Below are 23271 nucleotides of genomic sequence, written 5' to 3' on the forward strand. Positions count from 1 at the left end.
TGAACAAAGAAAGAGAAAAAGAGCACAAAGGGTTTTACAACTAAGGGGATTGAGGCAGAACAGTTAAGGAAACTGAGGTAGAACAATTCAGGGAAACTCAGTTAGGACAATAAGGCAAACAGAGGAAAAATCAATTAGGGAAACTGAGTCAGGACAATTAATGAGAACTGTGGCACAACATTAGGTACTCCTGACCTTTATTTTATGTCTATATTTCTTATTTCCAATCCCTCCTGACTCCTCTGCTTTACTTCTACCCACCACTTTGCTCTCCTACTACTTAATCTATCCTCATCTACCATCCCTCCCTTATCCTCTCCCCTTATCATTTTCCCTTGCCCTTTTGTTTCTATCTGAATTTAGAAGCCTTATATAGCTTTCCAAATATATTTGCTGTTCCCTCTTTATCCCATCCTGATTAATCTACATGCCCTTTTTACTCCCCTATCTTATTCCTTCCCCCTTTTATTTCTTTGCCCCTTTATTACTTCTTAATAGCATAATAAGAATTACATTACAATCATGTATATCATTTGTTCAACCAGTCCCCATTTGACATTCTTTATCTTTCTTTTTCCTCCCCTTTTAATCCCTTCTCCAGGATCAAGAAATTTTTAGCCATTTCCTTCCCAATATCATCCTTCCTATTAACTACCTTCTTCCTATCCCCACTTTTTTCCCATGTTGAGTTTGATATAAATAGCACCAAAATATTTGGGTTTGTGAGTAACCTTCCTTTATCCATTTCAAATAAGAGTAAGGTTCATCTGATACTCATTCCCATATCCCTTCTTCTATCTTTCTAATATACTTTCTTCATGTACCCTAATTATGAAAACCAGAAATTTCTACATCTTTTTCTCCTCCCTTCTATTCTAGTGTATTCATTTTATGCACTGTTTTTTTCTTCTTCTTTTAAAACCCTTAGGATAGAACCACTTCATTCCCTTAGGACCTCTGTTGTTAACTCCCTCAAATACTCTTTGAAATCATTAAGATTCTAAAGAGACATATATTTCTTCTCTCCATTAGAATATTAGTACAATATCATCATGCTATCCCATGTAATTGCTATTTCAAAAAATTGGTACTGATGTTTTCACCAGAAATGTTTGAAAGTTCTCTATTCCATTAAAATACATTTCCCTCCTTCTAGGATATTCAGCTTTTCAGGCTAAGATATTCTCAGTTGGAAGTCTTTTTTTTTTTTCTTTTGCCTTTTGGAATACTATATCCTAAGATCTCTTCTGGTTTTTAAGCCTAGTGACAAACTGACTGTTATTCCTTGATATTTGAAATGCTACTTTCTGGACTCTTGAAGACAAGGAAATTCTCAATTTTGTTTGGGACATTTCTGGGACTTGTTTCTAGAGTTCTTTTCAAAAGATGATACATAGTCTCCTGTCTTCACTCTGCTCTCTGGTTCAATAGATCTGGGCATTTTTTCATTTTGTATTTCTTAAAATACAGTATCAAGGATTTAAAAAAAAACATATATCATAGATTTAAGGGAATATGATTCTTAAATTATCTACACTTGCCCTTTTTTGATATCAGATATCTTATACTGTCTTCTATTTTTAAATTTATTCAAATTTATTTGTTGATTTTTTCATAGTCCTTGATTTCTGCCTAATCTATTCTACTTTTCAGGGAAGCTATTACTTGGATAATATTTGCCCCCTTTTTTTTCTAAGTTACCTATTCCAAATTTTTCCTTTTTTTCTACTCTGAAAAACTGTGGTTGAATTGAACCAAAAAGGCAAAAAATTTGTGGGTTGGTCATATATTAGAAATGCTTAAAATGTTGGAAAAGCATTTTCTCTTATTTTGGGAGAGGTGGAAAGAAGAAAAAATTCTATCACACAAATATACAAAAATATATTTTGGTAACTGTTTCTTAAAAGTTTTGAGACTTTTAATTTTGACTCTCAGAATTATCATTAGGTAAAACAATTTGCCTTGCCATTGTTATGACAATAAAAAGAAAAATATTTTATGAAATTTTAATATACATGGTCTTTCAATACTATTTAGGGAAATCCCAAAGGAATAATTTCACATGCTAATTGTATTGCCTTACAGTTTATGTTGGGCTATTTTATTTTATTTTTCTTTCTGAGGCTGGGGTTAAGTGACTTGCCCAGGGTCACATAGCTAGGAAGTGTTAAGTGTCTGAGACCAAATTTGAACTCGGGTCCTCCTGAATTCAAGGCTGGTGCTCTCTCCACTGAGCCACCTAGCTGCCCCTATGTTGGGCTATTTTAACTAAGAGGATAAATATGTGGTTAAAAGAGGAAACTAAAGAGAATCATGAACTAATGTACTTTCTGAAGGTATAGGTCAATGAAACAAATTTTATGTGGATAAAACTTCTTTTGAATCTTTTCTACTACTTCACCAATGAAGGGTTATGGGTAAAAAACAAATAAGCCCCCCAAACTGACAGTTAAGAAATAAAACATGAAATGATTGGAGTATGCAAATTGAGGCACTACATGTGGGAGCTGATGTTCCTCCATTTCATTCAGATATACTCCTTTGTGGCCCCATTTGGAGTTTTCTCAGAAAAAAAAAATACTAAAATGGTTTGCCATTTATTTTTCCATCTCATTTTACATATGTGGAAACTTAGATAAATGGGGTTAAGTGACTTGCCCAGAATCAGTAGTATGTTTCTGAGACCAGATTTGAACTCAGGAAAATGAATCTCTTATCTATAGGCTCAGTACTCTATCCACTTCACCATCTAGTTGTCCTATGGGAGTTGCTAAAGAGGTAAAATAAGCAAGATAAAATGAGTTAATAAACGGGAGTACAGGAATGGAATCAGTTTGGTTTTTTTTAATCATCCCATGAAATTCTTCCTACCACCTAGAGATGTGAATCACCTTTTTTTCCCCCCTACACATGATCTCCTGAATCAGTCTCTCTGTCTCTATCTTTCTCTCTGCCTCTGCCTCTCTCTGACTGTTTGTCTCTTTCCCCACATATCTATATCTGCTTGTCTCTGTCCTTTCTTTTTTTCCCCTTAAAAATAACAAAACAGATGCTTCCAGACTCTAAAGACCCTTAAAAACTTCTGAAAGGACACTTGCCTCTTATCCTATTAGAATCATAGCACTTCATTATCATTTGGACTCTTCCAATTGGTCAAATATATTTAGTTTTTGTATAACTTTTAAAAACATTATATTTATTTTTTTATTTATATAATAAAAGAAGCATTTCCATACTGTAGTAAAATAAAAAGATTTGCATGAAAATGCAAATCTATTATGTACAACTTGCTATTCCTTTTAAATAAAAGTTTTCATATATATTTTTCTTTTTTCTTATCCATCCTACCCTAGAGATGGCTATCATTAGACACAAATATATAAGTATATGTGTATTAGTGTGTGTGTATGTGTAATCATTTTATAAATACTTCTCTTTATCAGTTCTTTCTTTGGATATAGATAGCATTTTTCTTCATTGGTCCATTCTGATTAATTTAATTAATCTGGGGCCACTTAATTAATTAATTGTTCTTAAAACAATAGTGCTGCTACTGTTCACAGCATTCTTTTGGTTTTTCTCATTTACTTTTTATTATTTTGTACAAGTTTATACTTGTGGTGTTTTTTTTTCTTTTTGACTGTTGTGTTTACATTTCAAGTATACTATCTATCTAATTTTTTCAGCAAGAATGTTTAACAGTTTTCTATTTTATTAAAAAACTTCTTTTCCCCCCTTATAGCATTATACTCAATTCTTCACCGTGTTATTCTTATTTGCAAGTCTTTTATTTGATTTTTGAGATGTTATATTCCAATAGTAGTTGCAGCATAATAATTTAAATGTTTTCTTTCTGGATTCTTGTAGTATTTTATTCTTTTTTTTTTTTTTGGAAGTTCTTCATTTTGGGTATACCACATCTGGGTGTTTTTATTTTTAGAGTATCTATCATCAAATAAGTTATGAGTGATAGATTCTTTATATTTTTACTTTGTCCTCTTATTCTCAAAGATCTATATAGTTTTAATTTATGATTTCTTAAAATATGGTATCCAAGTTTTTTCTTTTGTCATAGATTTCCAAAGTCAAGTGATTTTAGATTGAATTTTTTATACTGTACCTGTTTTTCTAGGGCAGTTGTTATTTGAGTGAAGATAAGTGAAATAATTCTAAATTTTCTGTCTTTTGACTTTGTTCTAATTGTCTTTATTGTCTCCCATGGCATCACTGAGTTTTGTTTATTCCTTTCTGCTTTTTTAGGAAGTTCATTATTTGAGTAATATTTTTATTGACCTTTCTAAATTTCCTCTAAGCAGCTAAGTGGTCAAGTGGATAGAATGCTTCATCTTCCTAAATTCAAATCAGATCTCAGACACTTGACTTGCTATGTGACTCTGGGCAAGGAACTTAACCCTGTTTGCCCCTATTTCTTATCTGTAAAATGAGCTAAAGAAAGAAAGGACAAACCACTCCAGTATTTTTGACAAGAAAACCATCAAAGAAGTCATAAAGAGTAAGACATAAATGAAAAATAACTGAACAACAAATATTTCCTACAGATCCTTAATTTCATTTTTTAAAACTCATTTAATTTTTTTTACCTACTTATTAAGTCATTTTGGTCAACCCTTTCTTTTTTCTTGGGTTTCATTTGTTCTTAATATTCAGTTATTCTCTTCTGGTTTTATTTCTTGAGTTTTACTTATTCCATTGTACTTCTTCGCCATATTTGAGATTTTCTTCTGTTATCACACATATATGACCTCAATTCCTTACTGTGTTCTTTGTTTTGGAGACTGACTATGCTACCCTTCCCAAAGTCTTTGATAGACTGCACACTCTATTGACCCTATTCTTGCTATACTCAGGAGGCTGTTGTTACTGTGGTTTTGGATGGAATGGCTGGGACTAGATCTGGTCCTGTGCTGCAAATGCTGGCTTCTGCCTCCATGTCTTTAACAGTCAAATGAGGGCTCTGATCTTGACTTATTCTCTGCTTCCTTTTCCTTATAAAATCTCCAACCAGGAGTTTCCTCCTCACTGTCATACATCCTCTGTAGCTCAATGAGATGTTGGAAATTTAGCTGATGTCAGATTTCCTGAAATACTGCTAGCAGTATATAGGCTACCAGGGTGGTGAATCGGTCTTTCTTTTGTGGTGACTCTGACAGCAGCTCTTGCTTCAAGATCCAAATGTGATGTCCTTTCCTATTATTTCTTTTTTTACAATGAATTTTTGGACACCAGCTCAAAGTCTTTCTGGCCCTATTTTCTAGATGTTGGCTGCCTTCCTCTTTTCTTTTCCCACCAACTGCTAATATGTTTCTATTCTAAGTGCTTTCAAGCATCTTACCTATTTATTGTGTGTCTTTAGATTGAGTAGAGGAATTTACTTGTGTTTATCTTTGGTCTTTGTTCTACCTGGTACTATTTTTCAAACTTTACTGGGTTATTTGTTGAGAGATCTAGTATCATTCACATCTTCATCTTAATTGGTAATCCCAAGCCAAATCATCCAAAAAAAAGTCCATAGATGGAAAAAGAAGGTAGACAAAAGAGTCAAAGAAGTTCAAGTTTTTCTAAAGATTTCTTATCATCAATGTCAGTGGAATCACCATATTTATTCTCTAAGCCACTGTACTGTGTAGTAAGTATGAGGCAATGGAAATAGCCTTTAAGAGTTTAAATGAGGAAGAATTATTTGACTAAACCATTTGCATGGTTTAAATCTTGAAGGTTCAAAAATACTCTTCCTAGCTTGTGTTTGGTTCACACCAAGATAAATCTGGGAGCATTTGAATTTAGTATTTCCAACTCTAATAAATTACCAGAAATTAATGCCTTCTGATTCTAGATAGAGATCTCCCAATATTCCCCTCCTCCATTCACTGGACTTGAGGCCTGGTGACTTTAGCCAACAGATTGGCCCCTCTTATCCTCAAAGGGATTACAGAAAGATCTTGAGAAGTCATGGGAGGATAAAGTGTTCAGAATCTGAGTGTATAAACCTCAGGGGAGAAGTAGTCATTAAATCATCAGTGCTTGAAGGATCTTCCAAGATCTTTTTTGGGGTGTATCTTTCACTGCTGAAAATCCGCTTCAAGTTGTAGATGGATTATTGTAATTTTCCATTCCTCCTTTTCAACATTGTTCTCCCAAGAAAGTAAGTCCAGGATTTTGAACCTATAGTTTCCTTTAGAAGTCTATTCTCCTAGGGCAGGGTATTATGGGTAAATGAATTCTCCCCATCTTGGGTTTGCCCATTCTTTCAAATATCTCAAGGAGGGAAAATTCTAAATGAAGACAACTCCTATGCTTATTTTTTATCACTCTAAAATCTTTCTAAGAATGGTTTCTATGTGTTTTGAGGATACTTATGAAGAATAAAAGAAACTGGCAGCATTTCATAAATAATTTTCTGTGAGACCAATTTTCACTTTTATACCAATCACCAAGAGATGTCAAAAATATAATATCCTGATGTTCTTGTAGTTTGTTGATTTCTTTTTAAAGTATCTGACACTTAGAGAAAAACATAGTCTTAAAGTGTTCTCTGACAAGGTATCTCTTCTTTATATGGCAAAGTAATATAAGACCTCATGATAAATGGAACCATAGAAATAACTTTGTTCAATAATGTTTTAATTATAAATATAGCCCAAGATGTTCACTAATGACATGAAGTTCATGAATGATGCCTGCACAAAATCCAAATAGAAAGATATTCTCTTAAATAGTGAAGTTCTCCCAAAATTCCCCAAACAACTTATGTTGACTGCTTAAAAGACAAATCTGTCTTTGCCTTAATTACTTATTCTGTTGTCAGAGAGATATATGAAAAGCAGACCAGAAAGGAAAGAATATAAGAACTCTTCCTCCCACTCTTTCATTTAACTAACTTATAATTACTGTAATTATAGATTACATTTATTCAGTGTTTTAGATGTTAAAGTGTATATATATAGATATTGATAAGAGGAATATAGATATACATCTATAGAGTTTTATCTTTCTGTGTGTGTAGTCTATAAGAAATCTTTGTATAATTTTAAATTTTAATTGATTTGATATCTCATTTATCCTCACAACATCTCTGTAAAATAGGTACTGCATGTTTAATTATGTCCATTGTTAGGTGATGAATCTGAGGTTTGGAAAAGTCAAGTCAAACATCCATGATTATGGAGCTAGTAAGTATGAAAGACAAGATTCAGCCCGTTTTCTCTTGATTCCATTTTTGATTCTTTTTATCTTCTCAGTCTGATACCTCTATTTCAATGTTTAAAAGACTATGCTAGAATTGCAAAGATAGCAAATTCTATTGTACATTTTTAGATTTCTATATTGCAATTGGAGGAATATTAATTTGATCCATTTTGTGTCCACATTATATGAAAAACTAAAAGAAATTCAAAAGTATTTGAAAAATCTCCAAGTTTCAAATTTCATCATTGAAACCTATAGTTAAGACATAGGAGATAACTGTATTTCTCCCTTCTTTGCCCCTAACCTAAGTAAGAGCAGATGATTTTAAAGTAAAATTGGTTGAAATCCTTTGAATAATTATTTTCCTTAGATGTCAATACTACTATACACTGAAGACTAAGAGCTACAAAATTTTGGTCTTTCTGAAGCCCTATTAGGCATTAACATTCAGATTCCATATTCTTATGACAAAGACTAATACAAAGAGAAAATGACACAACCCAAATCTCTTCCAATGACAAAAATAGGAGTGGGAAATAGTTAAAAACCTTACTTATTTTCATTACTACAATACTAAAACTGTCATCAATTATGATCATTGGCCATATCACTAAAATAAGACTTTATTGGTAATTTCTTAACTCAAACTCATGTTGTTTCACTCAAGTTTCATATGTAAAATATATATGGAAATATATTGATAGTGCTTATACAAATGAAATTTTCTTGACTTGTAAAAATAGGTTCTGAAAAAGAAAATTAACACATAATATATCATTATAACAATATAATATTTCATTATATTATTTCATTGTAATTATTATATCAATGATTATATTTATTGTTATATTAATATATTATTGTATTATATCATCTTATATTGCTATATTAATATATATTATCTCATGTTATTATTTTAATATAATATTAAATTGTTATATTATTGTTTTATATTGTTTCATATATATGAGCACATAGCACCAGGATTTCTAAAAGATAATTAATTATGCCTTATCATCTTTTGCAAAAGAAAAACCTTTTTTTTGCATTTAATTCTATCTGTGTTTAAGTCAGTCATCTACAGACTCTTGATTTTGATCTTTCTGAGAAATGGTCTTACCTTTCTTCAAATAAGCATGACTTTTATCAGATTGAGTAATTCAGTCATTTTCTCATTTGTTCATTCAACAAGTATATACTGGGCATTTAGTATTTTTAGCATCATGTATTTATCCTTCTTCCTAAGGAGCTTTCCATCTAGATAGAGAAACAGAACATAGAGACATGAAAAGTTATATCATATCACATGATAGTATACGATTAACTATTAAATACTTTGTTCAGACGATGAGAAGGAGTAAGAAAAGGTGATGGGGAGAAAAGTTGTGTGAAAACTAATGGAATTTGTGTAAATGAAGGGGATAATGGGACCACAGATTTAGAGCTAGATGACTTTAAATATTTAGTCCAACTCTCAAAACAAAATCCAGAGAAATGCCAGTGATTGGCAGAACCAGGATAAGAAACATATTTCAAATAAGTAAAAAGCAATTACCAAAGACAGAGAAGCAGAGTTGTTCATGATATGTTGAGGAAAGGGTACAGTGAACAAAATAGTCATATGTGTGGAGCTTAAGACTGATGCTGAAGAATAGTGAGAGATGAATTTGGAAAAGTAGGCTAGAGGTCAGCCTGGAGTGAAGTTTCTATACTAGCCTAAGGAGTTTTGACTTTATCTTGTAATTAATGTGGAATTAATCACTGAAGGTTTTGGAGCAGAAGGAGGACAGAATGAAAAGAGTGCTTTTAGAAAATTAATCTGACAATAGTTTGCAGAATGGATTGGGGGAGAATTGGAACAGGTGGCCAGTTAGTTGTTTGTTGCAATTATCCAAATGTGAGGTGAAAGTAGAAGGAAGGCTGGATTTGAGAAGTACTCCAAAGGATGAAATGATGAACTTTGATGAATGATTGGCTATTGTTTCAGGATGGAGGAAATGGAGAATGAAAAAAGAGAAATCAGACTTGAGTTTGAATGCTTAAGAAAATTGTGGGGAGATTAGGAAGGGAAAACTAAGATGGGGCAAAAATATGAGTTAAAATTTTAAGTGAGGTAAAGAAAATGGCCAATAGCAGATTTGTGACTAGAGCTTAGAAGAAAGCACAGAAAAACCTCACATTGCTATTATTCTGTACTTTTCATTTTGCATATATGGAAGTGATTCAGTCATTCAACAAATATTTTTTCAGACCTTGGTCTCTCGTTACATACAGGGCCATCTCCAGTCATCTTAATCTGTATCTTCCCACTGAATCCAGATGTACTGGAGGGGAAAGTGAGGCATGTGACCTTTCTTAGCCCTCTATCACTTAAATCCAAAATCTGAAAAAGACATATAATTTGTATAACCTATATTTGATTGCTTACTATCTCAGGAAAAGGAAAAGGGAGGGAAGAATAAAATTTGGAACTCAAAGCTTTTAAAAATGTCTAAAAATTGTTTTAACATGTAACTGGGGAAAAATAAAATATGTTAAAAATGAAAAAAGACATCATTATGTGCACTTTAGTCATTTTATTTTTCCTCCAATTATTTAATATTTTATTTCCCATTAACTTGAAAAAAAATTTTAACATGTGTTTTTAAAACTTTGAGTTCCAGATTCTCTCCCTTCTTCCTTCCACTATCTCCCCATCAAGAAGGCACATGTAAAGTTATGCAAACCATTTCCATAAAAGTCATGTTGTGAAAGAAAACATAGATTTCATCTCCCCTCCCTCAAAGAACCCTCAAGAAAAGTAAAGTTAAAAAAAGTATACTTCAATCTGTATTCAGACACAATCAGTTCTTTCTCTGGGAATGAATAGCATTTTTCCAAACAGCTCTACAGAATGGCTTAATCAACTCACAATTTCACCAACAATGCATTAGTGTCTCATTTTCCCACATTCTTTCAAACACTTATTTTCCTTTTCTGGTCCATTACTCAATCTAATAGATAGGAGATAGTACCTCAGAATTGTTTTAATTTATATTTTCCAATCAATAATGTGCTAAAACATTTTTTCATATGGTTATAAATAGCTTTATTAGTTCATTTGAAAACTGTTCATATCTTTTGATCATTTGATCAATTGGGTAATGGCTCTTTTTTTAAAATAAATTTGACTTGGTTCCTTATACATGTGAGAAATGAGGCCTTCATCAGAGAAACTTGCTTCAAAATTCTGCACAAGAATGGCAAATTAAGAGTCTTTTTAAAATTAGTGCCCATTCATAAGGACAGATTTTGGATAAAGAATGAGAAAATGAATAAAGTTACTTAGACAACTTTATCAGGAAGTTTATTTGGTTCCTTAATATGGTGGTTTTAACATTGTAAGAGTATGACATCCAAATGGACACCTTTGTGATAAATAAATATTTGTGAAATATTTATACAGGGAATGCCATGAAAAAACTGTGGCATTTTCCTAGCTAATCTGTGATTTGTCTTTTTGCCACATTTCCTCTGTTTGTCATATAAACAAAACTTGTTTCCAGTCTACCTTTTCAGGCTTATTGCTCATCACTCCCCTGTATATACTCTATGATTCAGCCAGACTGGCTATCTTACTTTCTTCACATAACTTCTGGCTATGTCCTATTTCTATGCCTTTACCAGAAATGCATTGCTCATGTCGCTTATGTCTCTTAAATCTCCAGCTTCTTTCTAACTTCAGAGCAAGCATGATTGCTTAGATGAGGCTTTTCTTCTGATCCCTCCAGATCCTAGTATCTTCCTCCTGCCCTTCAAAAAAATTCTTGTATTTAATTTGTATATATTTATATTAAATAAGATATGATGTAGTGCATAGAGAGATAATCTTGGAGGCAAGAGGGCTGTGTCCTCTGATAAATTATTTAATCTTTTAGTCTTCTAAGGTAACTCATTAAACCTATAGATTGAAGAGAAGGAACTAACCAGCACTGATATTCCTTTTGCTATTAAAATAATGGATCCAATCTAAATCCCAATCTTTTATGTATATGTATTGTTTTTGCCAGTAAAATGCAAATTCCTTAAGGTTGGGGACTATTTCCTTTTTGAATTTTTTTATACTTAGTAACTAGCATAGAGCTCAGTATATAGTAGACAGTAAATATGCATTCATTGACTAGTTCGAACTCTTATCTTTCACTGGGTAACTAGAAAAGCAATGACTTATCTTAACACAGTGCTTTCTCAATGTACTTTTCATTTTGAGAAAAATGATGTGAAACCCAGTAGTTTTCCCATTTTTAGTTCCGTGGCCCTCAAAATCCAAGTGGGTTAAATTATGTTTAATCTAGGCGAACATTTAGAAGGCTCGGTCAATTAGACCAACCTTGTTTACATAGTCAGGATCCTAAATTTTGAAATCAAAGTTTTATCCACATAAAAACTGAAATATTTCATTTCCCAGTTCCTTCTGGGTATGACATCTTGGAGTAAGGTCAAAGCATTATTATTTCATTTTTTTCTTCCTATTAAAAGAATAATTCACAGCTTCTTCTGCGCCACTACACAAAGCCTTTTGCTTTTAAATTACCTATTTATTTTAACAGTACTCCATGCTCAGAACAGGGGTATGTGACAGCTCAGTAAAGGCACCAAGAAAGATGAGAATTTAGTCTAAGTGTCCTTTTAAGTAGTCTCTACTCCAGGTCACATTTTAAAAAACCATTAAAAAGCTCTTTGTCTACACTATGGTATGTAAGAATGAAACCAACTAGTTAATGCTTGACTGACATACATGTTTCTGTCATGGAATATTATATGTAAGGAATGAAAAAAAAAGAAAGATTTCCCTATAAAGTTTCTTGGGACTTCAAAAATGAAATTTTTTCTTTTTTACAATAAACAACTTTTTCTAACACCATTTAAAATTGTGCATTTCAGAGCAGAAGATGGCTAGTGACTTATCTTCTAGAGAAAAATGACAGAAATGACTATTTGGAATTATTCCTGGAATTAGACCAGCATGAGGTCCCCTCTGCCAATCTAAGGTAATACTGCTGAAAGGCAAGAAATCCAAAGTGATGTATGTCCAACTGACTATGTTGACAGTCTCTGGTCTAGCAAAAATTCCAAATGCCCAAAGCCAAAAGAGTCAGAGAATGTGTAAACCTCGGGATGTCATCACTTTGAGAAACACAGTAAACACCAACTCCTTTATAAGGGTATTTAGTCAAGGGGGCCAGAAATAATGTCTAAACTTCTGACCTTTTATGCGTCCCCACATAATAGGCAGAATTTATTGATAACTGAAGGTATAATTGTAAGACCTCTGTCCTATGCAATATCTCCTTGGTTATTATAATGAAAAGGTAAACTAAGATTGCAAAGGATTTATTTAATATATAACCCAATGTCACTTAAGAAATGTTAATGAATTACTTGCTCCTTTTCTATTGATTAACATTGTTTATCTGTGGAAATCTCGCTACTTTTAGGACAGATTTTATAAAGGTCATTTTTGAACTGTAAGATTATGTTCAGATAAAAAAATTTCATATTAAAATATACTATAAAATTCTTCAAATGCATCTTCATGGCAGCAGAAAATATACTGAAACATGAGGTATAGTCTTGTCTGCCTATGATTGCTTGAGGTTACATAAATTATGCATATCCTCTGGTCTTTAGATAAGTCTGATCTTTCAAAGATTAATTAATATGTAATAACTTTCACTAATTGTCTTTGAGGTTTAAAAAAATTTGTGTTGTTTATATCAGTGTTCAGGAAAAAGACAAGATAATAATAGGCAGTGATTATTTAGTGAACTAAAAACCAGAATATTTCTAATAAAATGAAGGTATTATTATATATTTATATAATACCAATTGTTTGGCTTGTTAATTTTTGAAGGGAAAGAACTATAACTTAAATGCATATTGATCTTTTGAGACTTTGAAGTTTTTCATAATAATAAGACTACTAAATACAGTGCCTAACAGTGCCTTACACAGAATAGGTGTTTAGTAAATATTTGGCTTGTGAGTGAAAAAGTGAATTTCTTTTAATTATAGGCTTTTTTTATATCAAGAAGAATTCAGAGTAAATAAAATTCTATGTGGTATACAAACCAATCAAAGTCATTTTTCTTATTTTCTAGGTCTCCATTTGATAATTAAGCCATAGTTAGAAGGGTTTTTTTGATATATCTACTTATATTCATTTAAGCCTTCTTAATAGAAAAGAGCACAATGTAGGAGCAATAGCAAAACTGACTCTAGTCAAAGATTATATTTGATCTCAATAACTTTAGTCTAGCCACTCAGTTTCCTCATTCTCATTCTTGAAAAGAGAGCTGGACTAAATTAATTTTCTATGATTGTGAAATGTTTTTTTTTTTGTTTGTTTGTTTCCTTTATGATACTAAACTATTTTGACCCCCTGCTTTCAGGACTCATTAAGCTATATCATATAGTAGAAAAACAAAAAAATATATATAGTAGAAAAAACAACAACAAAAAAAAATAGTCGAGTTAGAATCAAAGAATCTGGCTTGCTTCCTGGATCTCTAATCACCTTGTATCTCTTTGACTTTTGTCAAGTCATGATCTCTTTAGGACTGTTTGCTCATCTATAAAATGAAAGGATTGGAATGGATGATAAGTAATGTGTCCTCAGAGTCATGATTTCATATTAATAAACATATTAAGTATCACCTATGTTCAAAGTATTGCATTAGGCATTGGAGAAGACAGAAGTTAAGCAATATATGATCCCTTTTTTCCTAGAACATATAATGTAAATCTAGCATGACAATAAGATACATAAAAATAACATGAATGAACAAAAATAAAAATAACATGAATGACAAGTATTAAGAATAAATAATAATGCACTTGGAACTAAAATAAAATATAACCCTGTTATGACCTAGATGTCACATAGATTTGAATACAAGCATAAGTCTTATTGCTGTTGTTTAGTCGTGTCCCATTCTTTGTGATACCATATAGGGTTTTCTTGGCAAAGAGACCTGGAGCAATGTGCCTTTTCCTTCTTTGGTCTAAATATGTCCTACTAAACATAACAATGACATAAGAAAAAATTTAAGAGAAAAATAGCTAATAAAATAGATATTATTAGTTCTTTCCCCATGGCATAGTGCTAAAGATTTGGATACATATTCCTCTGAGACCTTAGATGAGTCACAATCCCATTTATGAGTTGGAAAAATGAAGCTATGGTTCTAAGTCAGGATTCTTAACTATACATAGGTTCCTATTTGGATGTCCATAGAGAAGTTTTTTATAAACTTCGATGGGAAAAAATATTCATTTTTTAGTAATCTCTCTTATGAAATTTAGTTATTTCCTTCAATTATAAATGTACACAACAAATTACTATAGTACATAAAGAAGCTATTCTAGATTAATTGTAAAGACTCTTCTGCCCCTAAACCTTATGTTCAATGTCATAAAGAAGCATCCCATGATGGAAGACTCCTTGATTCTATTATTTCCATTATATTTAGATCATTTATATTACTGAGATGTTAGCTAATTATTCAGAGTGAATGTAGTCCACCACAGTGAGATTTGTTGCTTTGTGGAATGTAAAAAGAAAACCATCAACTTAGGTTTGTAAATTATAGTTTGAAGCTTTGGATTCTACCCAGAGAGGAAAAATAAAGTGGATTATCACAAGTCTGATCAATGCAGGCAGCCTTGGCTATGTATTGTAGTGGCTAGATCTGTAGAATTTGGAGTTTAGATCCCAATTCAAACACTAATTCTGTGTTACTGGACAAATCACTTAATCTTTCTTTGCCTCAGTTTACTCATTTGCTGGAAAGAGATAATAGTAGCACCTTCTTCACAGAGGTGTTGTAAAGATCAAAAGGATTTACTATTTTAAAAGTGCTTTTCAAATCTTTAAGCACTACATACGTGCTATCTATTGTTGTTATTCTCTTAATGGTCTAGGTGATTGATAAACTCTCTATTTAATTTTGAATGTGTAAAGACCAGATTTTATATCCATACAGAGAATTTATATAAAATCTCTCAAATGTTAATCAATTTTATTTGGCAGTATAATATCAACAGCTGAGAAGATTTTTTTTTTTTTTGGGTTTCAGAACATAATCTTGTTTTTGCCAGGAAGTTTGGCAGCTAATACAAACCATAATACTAATAATAGAATGAATTGCTTCCAGTGGAATTGTTTTAGGAAGATTCTGAAGATCAGCTAGCAGGATAAGATACCAGACACTAAGAACCTTTCTCAAATTAAACTGCCAAGCATTCCAACTTTATTGCAGAGAGCACAACTCCATGAGGGTGGCCACATTATTCAAATGCTAAATGTACGCTTGCCAAAAAAAAATATTCACAAGTTGGTCAGAAAAAGGGATACAAGGACACTCTCAAAGTATTTTTAAGAACTTCAGAATTTATTGTATGACACGGGAGACACTAGCACAAGACCACCCAGCATGGTGTGCCCTCATCAGAGAAGGTGCAGTATTCTATAAGAAAAGCAGAATTGAATTAGCCCAAAAGAAGATGTGAGATGTGCAAAATTAGAGAAGCCCCCCCCAAATGCTGATAGAAACTATTTGTATCCAATCTGTGGCAGAGCATTCTGAACTAGTATTCATTTGATGAGCCACAGTCAGACACACTACAACTTGACTCTAGCATAGTGATGTCATGACAACAACCAACCAACCAATAGAAATATTTACATTTATTTTTGGAGCATTTTTACATACATGATCTCAGTTAAGCTTCATAATAACCCTATGAAGCAAATAGAACAAGAATTATTGTCACTTTGCAGATAAGCAACTAAGTCTCAGAAACTAGTAACAATACTTAAATAATTGATATTTTAGAATTGAACAAGATGTTATTAAATTATTTTTATTCTGAACTTGTTGTAGAATCTTTTAAAGGGTTTATTATTGTTAGACGGTAACCCTAAAACACAATTACTAGTTTTGAGATATTTATCTGTCTGCTTATCTCTTGCTAGATGTCTATATAGAAAGATTATATATATATATATATATATATATATATATATATATGTATATGTGTGTGTGTGTGTGTGTGTGTGTGTGTGTGTGTGTGTGTATGAAAAAGGGTTTCATGGAGATCCTGCCATTCCTATACAAAATACAAATAATTAAGTTCTTCATTTGTTATATAAAGAGATGAACTATGTGATCTCCAAAGGCCTCTTTAGTTCTAAAAAGTAAATAATTGAAGCTCAATGCTAAGGTATTCAGCAATCTATTCCTTCTATGAAATATCCATCAACTTCATATAACTCATGATCAGTAATTAAATTATATTTGAAAATATTTTTTTGTAATTTTATTTATAATTATGCAAATAATCTTGTTCTGAATACCTAGATACTATATCATTCCTCCTCCTAACCATGATGCCATCATATTAGGAATTCCAATGTGGAAAATATTTTAATTTTTAAAATTGAAAGTTAAAAGTTTTTGGTTTAGGGAGCATTTGTACTTTCCCTATTAATGTTTTCTTTTTCAAGAAGGAAAAATATAGAAACTAAATTTGAATGGGAGGAAAGACCAGGCTGGGTTTCATTGTAAGTACGACCTATATCATCTCTTATTAGTGTTTTTAGTTTTTGTAAGTTACTCTTCAGCCCACATTCTGAGCCCTCATCTGGCATGTTATTCTAATGCAAAGCATACCAGAAATATACTAATTCCATAGCAATACATTTAATTAAAATGGGGAGGGGACATAGAAAAATAAAGAAATGTAAAACATTCTTTGTACCCCTAAAAAAGGATGCAAATGTCCTATAATTCTAAAGGAGTTATGATTGAATCTCCCTGTAATTTATCTAACTCTTTAGTTTAGCAGAAAGACAGTAACTGTTGAGCTCACAGTGCATGTGGTAGACATAGCGCCACTGATTTCTTAAGTTTTTTTCCAGAAGTTTTTTCTAATATAATACCCTCTGTTTATAGGTGAGGAAACAGAGGCTATGAAAAATTTAGTGGTTAATCTAAGATCACAAACGTGTAAAGTGGTGAAGGTGGAATTTAAATCATTATCACTCCAAGTCAAGTGATTGATTCTTTATGCCACACTGCACTAAAATATTATCCTATTTCAACAATCGTAAGACAAAATAAAGAGTAAGTTTAAAAAATAAAAGAAGATCCATGTAGATCAGAAGAGGTAAAGCTGAAATAAATGAAGAAGTGGTTGAAAGCTCTTGCCTCAGCTTTGGAACCATCATGTCCATAAAGAATATCAGTATTCAGGATACCATGTTCATGTCACATTCCCATACTGAACATGTTCACCTTTTCTCTATTATTAATGCATAGTAGAGAGAGTAATATTAATTAATTACTGAATTGCTATTCCTATCCCAACCCCCACAGCAATATTAGTTCTATTTTTAAAATTTCCTACTTCTGAAAGGATCTTAAACAATAAGGATCTTTTTTTGGGTGATACCCCTATTCTGTAAGGAAGGGCATCCAGGCTTCCAGTAGTTATTTTCTCAAATGTATGTACAATGGGAAAGAATTCCTAAGGACATAACTCTTATATACTTGTTTTCTGAATCTATCTCATGTGGCCTTTATGCATTTTCCACAGTCTACCTTATACCTAGAATAGTTTTCATAGGCAAATTAATATAATAGAATATTAATAATATATAGAAAATTGAGAATAGGATATTAGCTATCCTATTATGGAATACAGTGTGGTATAATATTTTCAACATGCTGGCTCAGATGCTATGGGTTCAAAACCCATTCCTGATGCTTACCACCTATGTGATCTGTCAAGTCATTTTATTTTCCTGGGTCTCAGGTACACAATGAAAAGGTTAGACTGTATCACCTCTGAGGTCTTTTCCAGCTCCAAATCTATAGTTTCAGCTTTTTAAAATCTTATTCGTCCTTCAAAAAACAAATTAAATGTTCTCTCTTCCAAGAAGCCTTTCTGTAATCCCTCTTATTGAAATGTTTTCTTCCTTGTGGAATTCATGGAATTTTATGACCTTCTCACATCCTAAATTTGTATAATATAATAATTTGTCTACACATTTACTTTATTACACAATTTTTGAGAGTTAGTTTCTTATTTCTCTTTGAATTTCTCATAAACAGTATTTATCACATGAAAGAATGATATATAGAATATAAATTCATTTTTCTCAATTTTACTTTTCCTGATTTACATGGACCTCCTTTATTTTTTAAACTTACTCTTTATTTTGACTTATGATAATTGTTAAAATAGCTTAATATTTTAGTGCACAGTGGCATAGTGGATCAAGCACTTGATTTGGAGTGAAAACTGGTTCATATCCTGGCTTTGTCATTTACCACTTTTGTGATCTTAGATTGATCACTAAGCTTCCAATAGCCTCTGTTTCCTCATCTATAAAATGAGGATAATGGAATAGCTGACTAAGTCTTGCTCTAAATTTATGATACTATGGCTCTTTCTAGGAAAATATACTCAATAGAGGGCTATTTTTTGAAGGTAACAGCATGAGTAATGAGTAAGCCTCATCATGAATCAGGTGATGTCCACCCCACCTTCCAGATATTCATTGTAGTGAGATGCTTAATTCCATTTAACAAGACAAAAGCAGAATATACACTAATTTAGACTTTTATATGGCTTTGAATTCATTTTTATTTAGTGATGCCCTCAAAGTTACATGTTTGATAGATGACCAGTTCTGGTAAAGGTGACATTTGCCTTTGGTTCCCTAACATGTGCCAAATCAATTCCCTAGGAATCTATGTCTTGAGTTTGTGTCAACCTCTAATGTATATCCATGGATAAAGACAGAACAGTCTAATTGAACCATTTCTGTTTTCCATACTTTTTTCTGGGACAATATGTCTGTTCTTTACCCTCCAATCTCTGTTTTGGGTTTTCTGGTATTTTAATCGGTGAGGAGCCAAGGTAACATTTCCCCTCCCTACTACTGGATTGAGATGTTTTGGCCTTTTAATTGTTCATGGGCTTACTTGTGGGATGGTTGCCTTTTTTATCTTATATGGGGGCAGGACTATTTCAGGCACATGTCATACTGTGACATAACCAAAAGTTATTCACAAGAAAGATACATTTCTTTTACTTGATGAAAAGCAATGGTAGAGGAAGGCAGATATCTCCCAAAGGAAGATTTGCTTTCCTATCAGACATAGCTAAACTCTCTTAAAGTGCAATGTCAGAATTTTTTATATAAAAGTATTTATAGAAATTTTTAAAAAGGGCTTTTTGAAAAAGTGTTCACCTGAACATATTTTTCAAGTCTTCCATGACTCAAGTTAATTCACTAGCTGCCTTTTAGATCTTAACAAGACATTCTAATACAGTACAGCATATAGACTTCTCTAGGAAATCTGAAGCAGGCTTAGAATTCCAGTTAACTGACCAGGGAGCCATAGTACCCTCTGTTCTATAGTTAATATTGGTGTTGTTAAGAGAACTCCCTTTATCCCTTGATCAAGCTCAGCAGAGAACTGTATTTACATATAAGTGCTTTACTTAAACACTCTAAATTATCTTGGAGGATATCTGTAGTCCTTCCACCACTGGGGTCAAAGACTCCATTATAAAATTAAATTGAAGTATCCTGAAAGTGTAAAGAACTGATCCCTTTATTCTGCATTTTCAAAATCCAGTTTTAGTTCTAACCTAATCAACTTGGCAATGGAAGGATGTGTTATCTTTTCAAATAAAGCATTATTCTTTAGTGAAAAGATTATAATGTGATAGTTTTCTACTTGCTTTACACTTCAAATCCATGTTGCAAAGAAATTCTGGGTATCAAATAGAATAAATTCTTCTACCTCCATTACCTACAAAGTTAGTTGGGCAGTCATAGACTCTTTGAGGCCAAAAGATTTAATCTAGTTAATTTTTGTTAAATACATTACCAATTGGTATTTTAGTGACCTAGACAAATTATTTCAATTAATTTAATCAGTAAATATTTTATTTAAAGAAAGATCTATTCAGTTTGTAAAATATCTTAAAATCACCTATATCTTTCTTGCTTGCTGAGAAATGCACAAAATTTATTTGTACAAAGAAATGAATTTTAATATTATACTTTCTGCTGTGGGGTTTAGAATTGACTTCATATCATTAAAATGCATGAATGAATTAGTATATTTATTTGCATGTATGATATATCTGTATTTCAAAGCAAAAATTTCAAAGGGCTACCAAATATATGTATGTAAAATTTGTATTTGCCTCCTAGTAATGTTCATTCACTACACAGATCAGTGTTTATAAGGAAAAATTGGACAGTTGCAATACACCATCACCTCATTTCCATAGGCATATCTGCATGCAGGCTTATTTATGCAAATTTCACAAGTATATATGACATAGACATTTTAAAATCTGACAATAAATAGGTAAGATCAAATTCTGCCTACAGGTGGGCTAATGAAGTGATAATAAGAAATATTTTCCTATAGCAACACTTTTTTTTTGGCACATGGTTAAGGACCATTTTTGAGAAGTTATGTTATACACATTTCATTTCATGATCTGTATCAACTTATAGTCAATAATTAGTATAAAAATGAATTGGAAATGGTGCCAGAGGTCACATTTCAATGGAAATGCCATTTTGGACACTTGGAAAAAGTAACTTCTTCATTTACATGCAAGATAGTTTGCATTTTCACTTCCATTTTTTCAGGTTACAGCTTTATTCTTCCTTTTTTGAAAATAGTTTTTAATCATGATTTAAACATGTGAGGATCGGGTCCCACTTTGATATGTATGTCTGAAACCCAGAGAAGTTAATGGGGGTTATGAATGCCTACTGAGGGGAGAATACACCCATAACCTCCAAAACAAATTTAGAACAATTTAAAATGCCCTGGAGTAATAAAGAGCTAGTTTAAGGGGTCAATGAGAGGGTAAATATATGTTTTAAAGATTATTTTTGTGAAAACTCTTGTGGCTCACAGGCCCAAGGGAGGAACAGATGGGTGTGAACAGAGAAAAGGATAAAATAACAATTATGCCCAGGGTAAAAGTGTAAATTACAGTGTTCCTTGGCAGAGATCATGTGCACGGCAACATTTTTTTTATGATTGTTATTTATATTTCTAAAGTGCTGTATAACCACTGTTTATCCCTCAGAATGTCCTTGCCAAGTACACATTTCCCACCAAGCAGTTTAGACTGACAACCACCAGAAAAGAAATTAATCATTCAGTTTCTAGTGTCTAATATTTTAGATCAACTATTCTACTTTCAGTATGCCCTTGTGCAAATAAGGAAACTGAGCAAGCTAACTGAGGTTAAGAACTTTCCAAAAATCCCAGAGTGGCAGAGCACAGATTAAATTTCATAGGGTATCAATCTGTTGTGCAAACTACTGAGCCATAGCATGTACTGTGCTTGTCATGTGTACCATGCCCCTCAGCCTTCTCCTACTTGGTCTCTTCTCTTTAGGGTAGTCAGTGTTGTTATCCATCTTTTTAAAAACCTTTTCAAGGTCAAATATTAAGATGGCAGAAGTTAGGCTCGGCATATACTGAGTGGTGTGAATAACTCTTGGAGAAATGGTTTAGGAACCCAGGAAACAATCTATGAGAATGGGGCGGATTGAAGGAATAGGATGAACCAGATGGAGGGAGATGAGAATAATGGAAGAATGAAACCAAGCATGCAGCTGATGAGTCTTAGGTCTCCTACATTCTGGTTGCAGTTCCTTTATATTGGGATCAATTTTTCTTTGGTCTCTTTACACCTATTTGATATAATATAGTATATTAAAATATGTTTTAAAATTTTTAAAAATCTGATTCTTGTCCCACAGAAGAAAAAGTTGAGGCAGGTAAATAGATTACATGGTTTTATTGAGGGATTTTATTATACAGCTAAATTTGGAAAGAATAGAACTCAAACTAGTGAATAATCCACAAGGGGAAGATTTATGTAATGCATCCCTGCAAAGCTCCAGATACATACCAAAATTTGACTATTTAGATATAACAGCAACCTCATAATTTATTTCAACAAAATGTAGCTCCACCAAGAGTCTCTTTTCATTGTGAATTCTACTATACATGATAATCTAAAAGTGAAGAGAGAATTCCTTGTGAGTTGAAAAAGAATCAAAAATCTACTTTAAAATAATGGAAAATTGATCACAAAATTGATAAAATTTGGGAAAGATGATGCAATGTTTTGGTTCGTTTATTATCTTACAACTGAAAATAAACTATTTTCAAGTGATTTTTCTTATTTGGGACAATGATAATAAAGGAATAATGTTCCTTTCTCAACCCAATGAAGTTGTATTCTTACTTCCTGTTTGTTTTGACTAAAATAAATTTTAAAGCACAGATATCGTTGATTAATATCAGTAATCTATTTTAAATAGTAATTCAACTGACTCTTAGATGCCTATAATGGACTTTCTTGATTCCTTCTTTCAGATTATGTTTAAAGGATGTACACTAAATTTAAGCTCAAACTGTCTATTTACATTAGCTTTATATAAAGTACAATGTGGTTTTGATGGACCTACAATTGAAATTTAATTTCTAAGGGGCACTAAGTTCTGCAGTCCATATTCCAAAATAGGAGAAGATGGAAACTAAAGAAGGTAAGTAGTGAATTAACCTCTGGAGAATTAAGGATCCTAGGCAGCAAATAGCATAGAATATAAGAATCAGTGTACTGGATGGAATTGATTAAGATTTGTTTATAGACTGATTGAAAGGAAAAGCATAGAGGGTTCAGGAGTAATGGCAATATGTTGTTAAATCATACTATATAAAAAATGAAGGTACTGTGATCTGGAAATTTGTAGGATATTTGAAGATATTTAATATCTGAACCCTCATGCTTTTTTATTTGTACATTCCTAACAAGAAGTTTTGAAACTACAGAAAAATTACATTGGCTCTTTTCTAGTAATCAGGACAGCCCACAATTTAGAAAGGCCAAAGAAAAAAGTAGCAACTGATCGTTTAGTTGTTTCCATCTTTCTCCTGTTTTATCTTCTTATAATGCCATATG

The 23271-nt window shown here is 32.2% G+C and overlaps 1 protein-coding gene across 22 annotated transcripts in view; it reads left to right on the plus strand.

Annotated features, from left to right (window-relative positions):
• The window catches only part of LOC141550964 (uncharacterized), a 272765-nt gene that overhangs the window by 83340 nt on the left and 166154 nt on the right, over nucleotides 1-23271 (plus strand). For 11 of the 22 annotated variants that reach the window (XM_074282128.1, XM_074282127.1, XM_074282124.1 and 8 more), the window contains one exon: nucleotides 12130-12236. The exons of 7 other annotated variants lie outside the window; for them this stretch is intronic. In XM_074282128.1, coding sequence (XP_074138229.1) covers nucleotides 12130-12236 — 107 coding nt within the window. Of the gene's footprint in view, nucleotides 1-12129; nucleotides 22856-23271 lie in introns of all 22 variants that reach the window. 4 more of the 22 variants (XR_012484743.1, XR_012484741.1, XR_012484744.1 and 1 more) reach the window with 1 other exon arrangement.

Source organism: Sminthopsis crassicaudata, chromosome 1, assembly GCF_048593235.1.
Source record: "Sminthopsis crassicaudata isolate SCR6 chromosome 1, ASM4859323v1, whole genome shotgun sequence".
Lineage (NCBI taxonomy): Eukaryota > Metazoa > Chordata > Mammalia > Dasyuromorphia > Dasyuridae > Sminthopsis > Sminthopsis crassicaudata.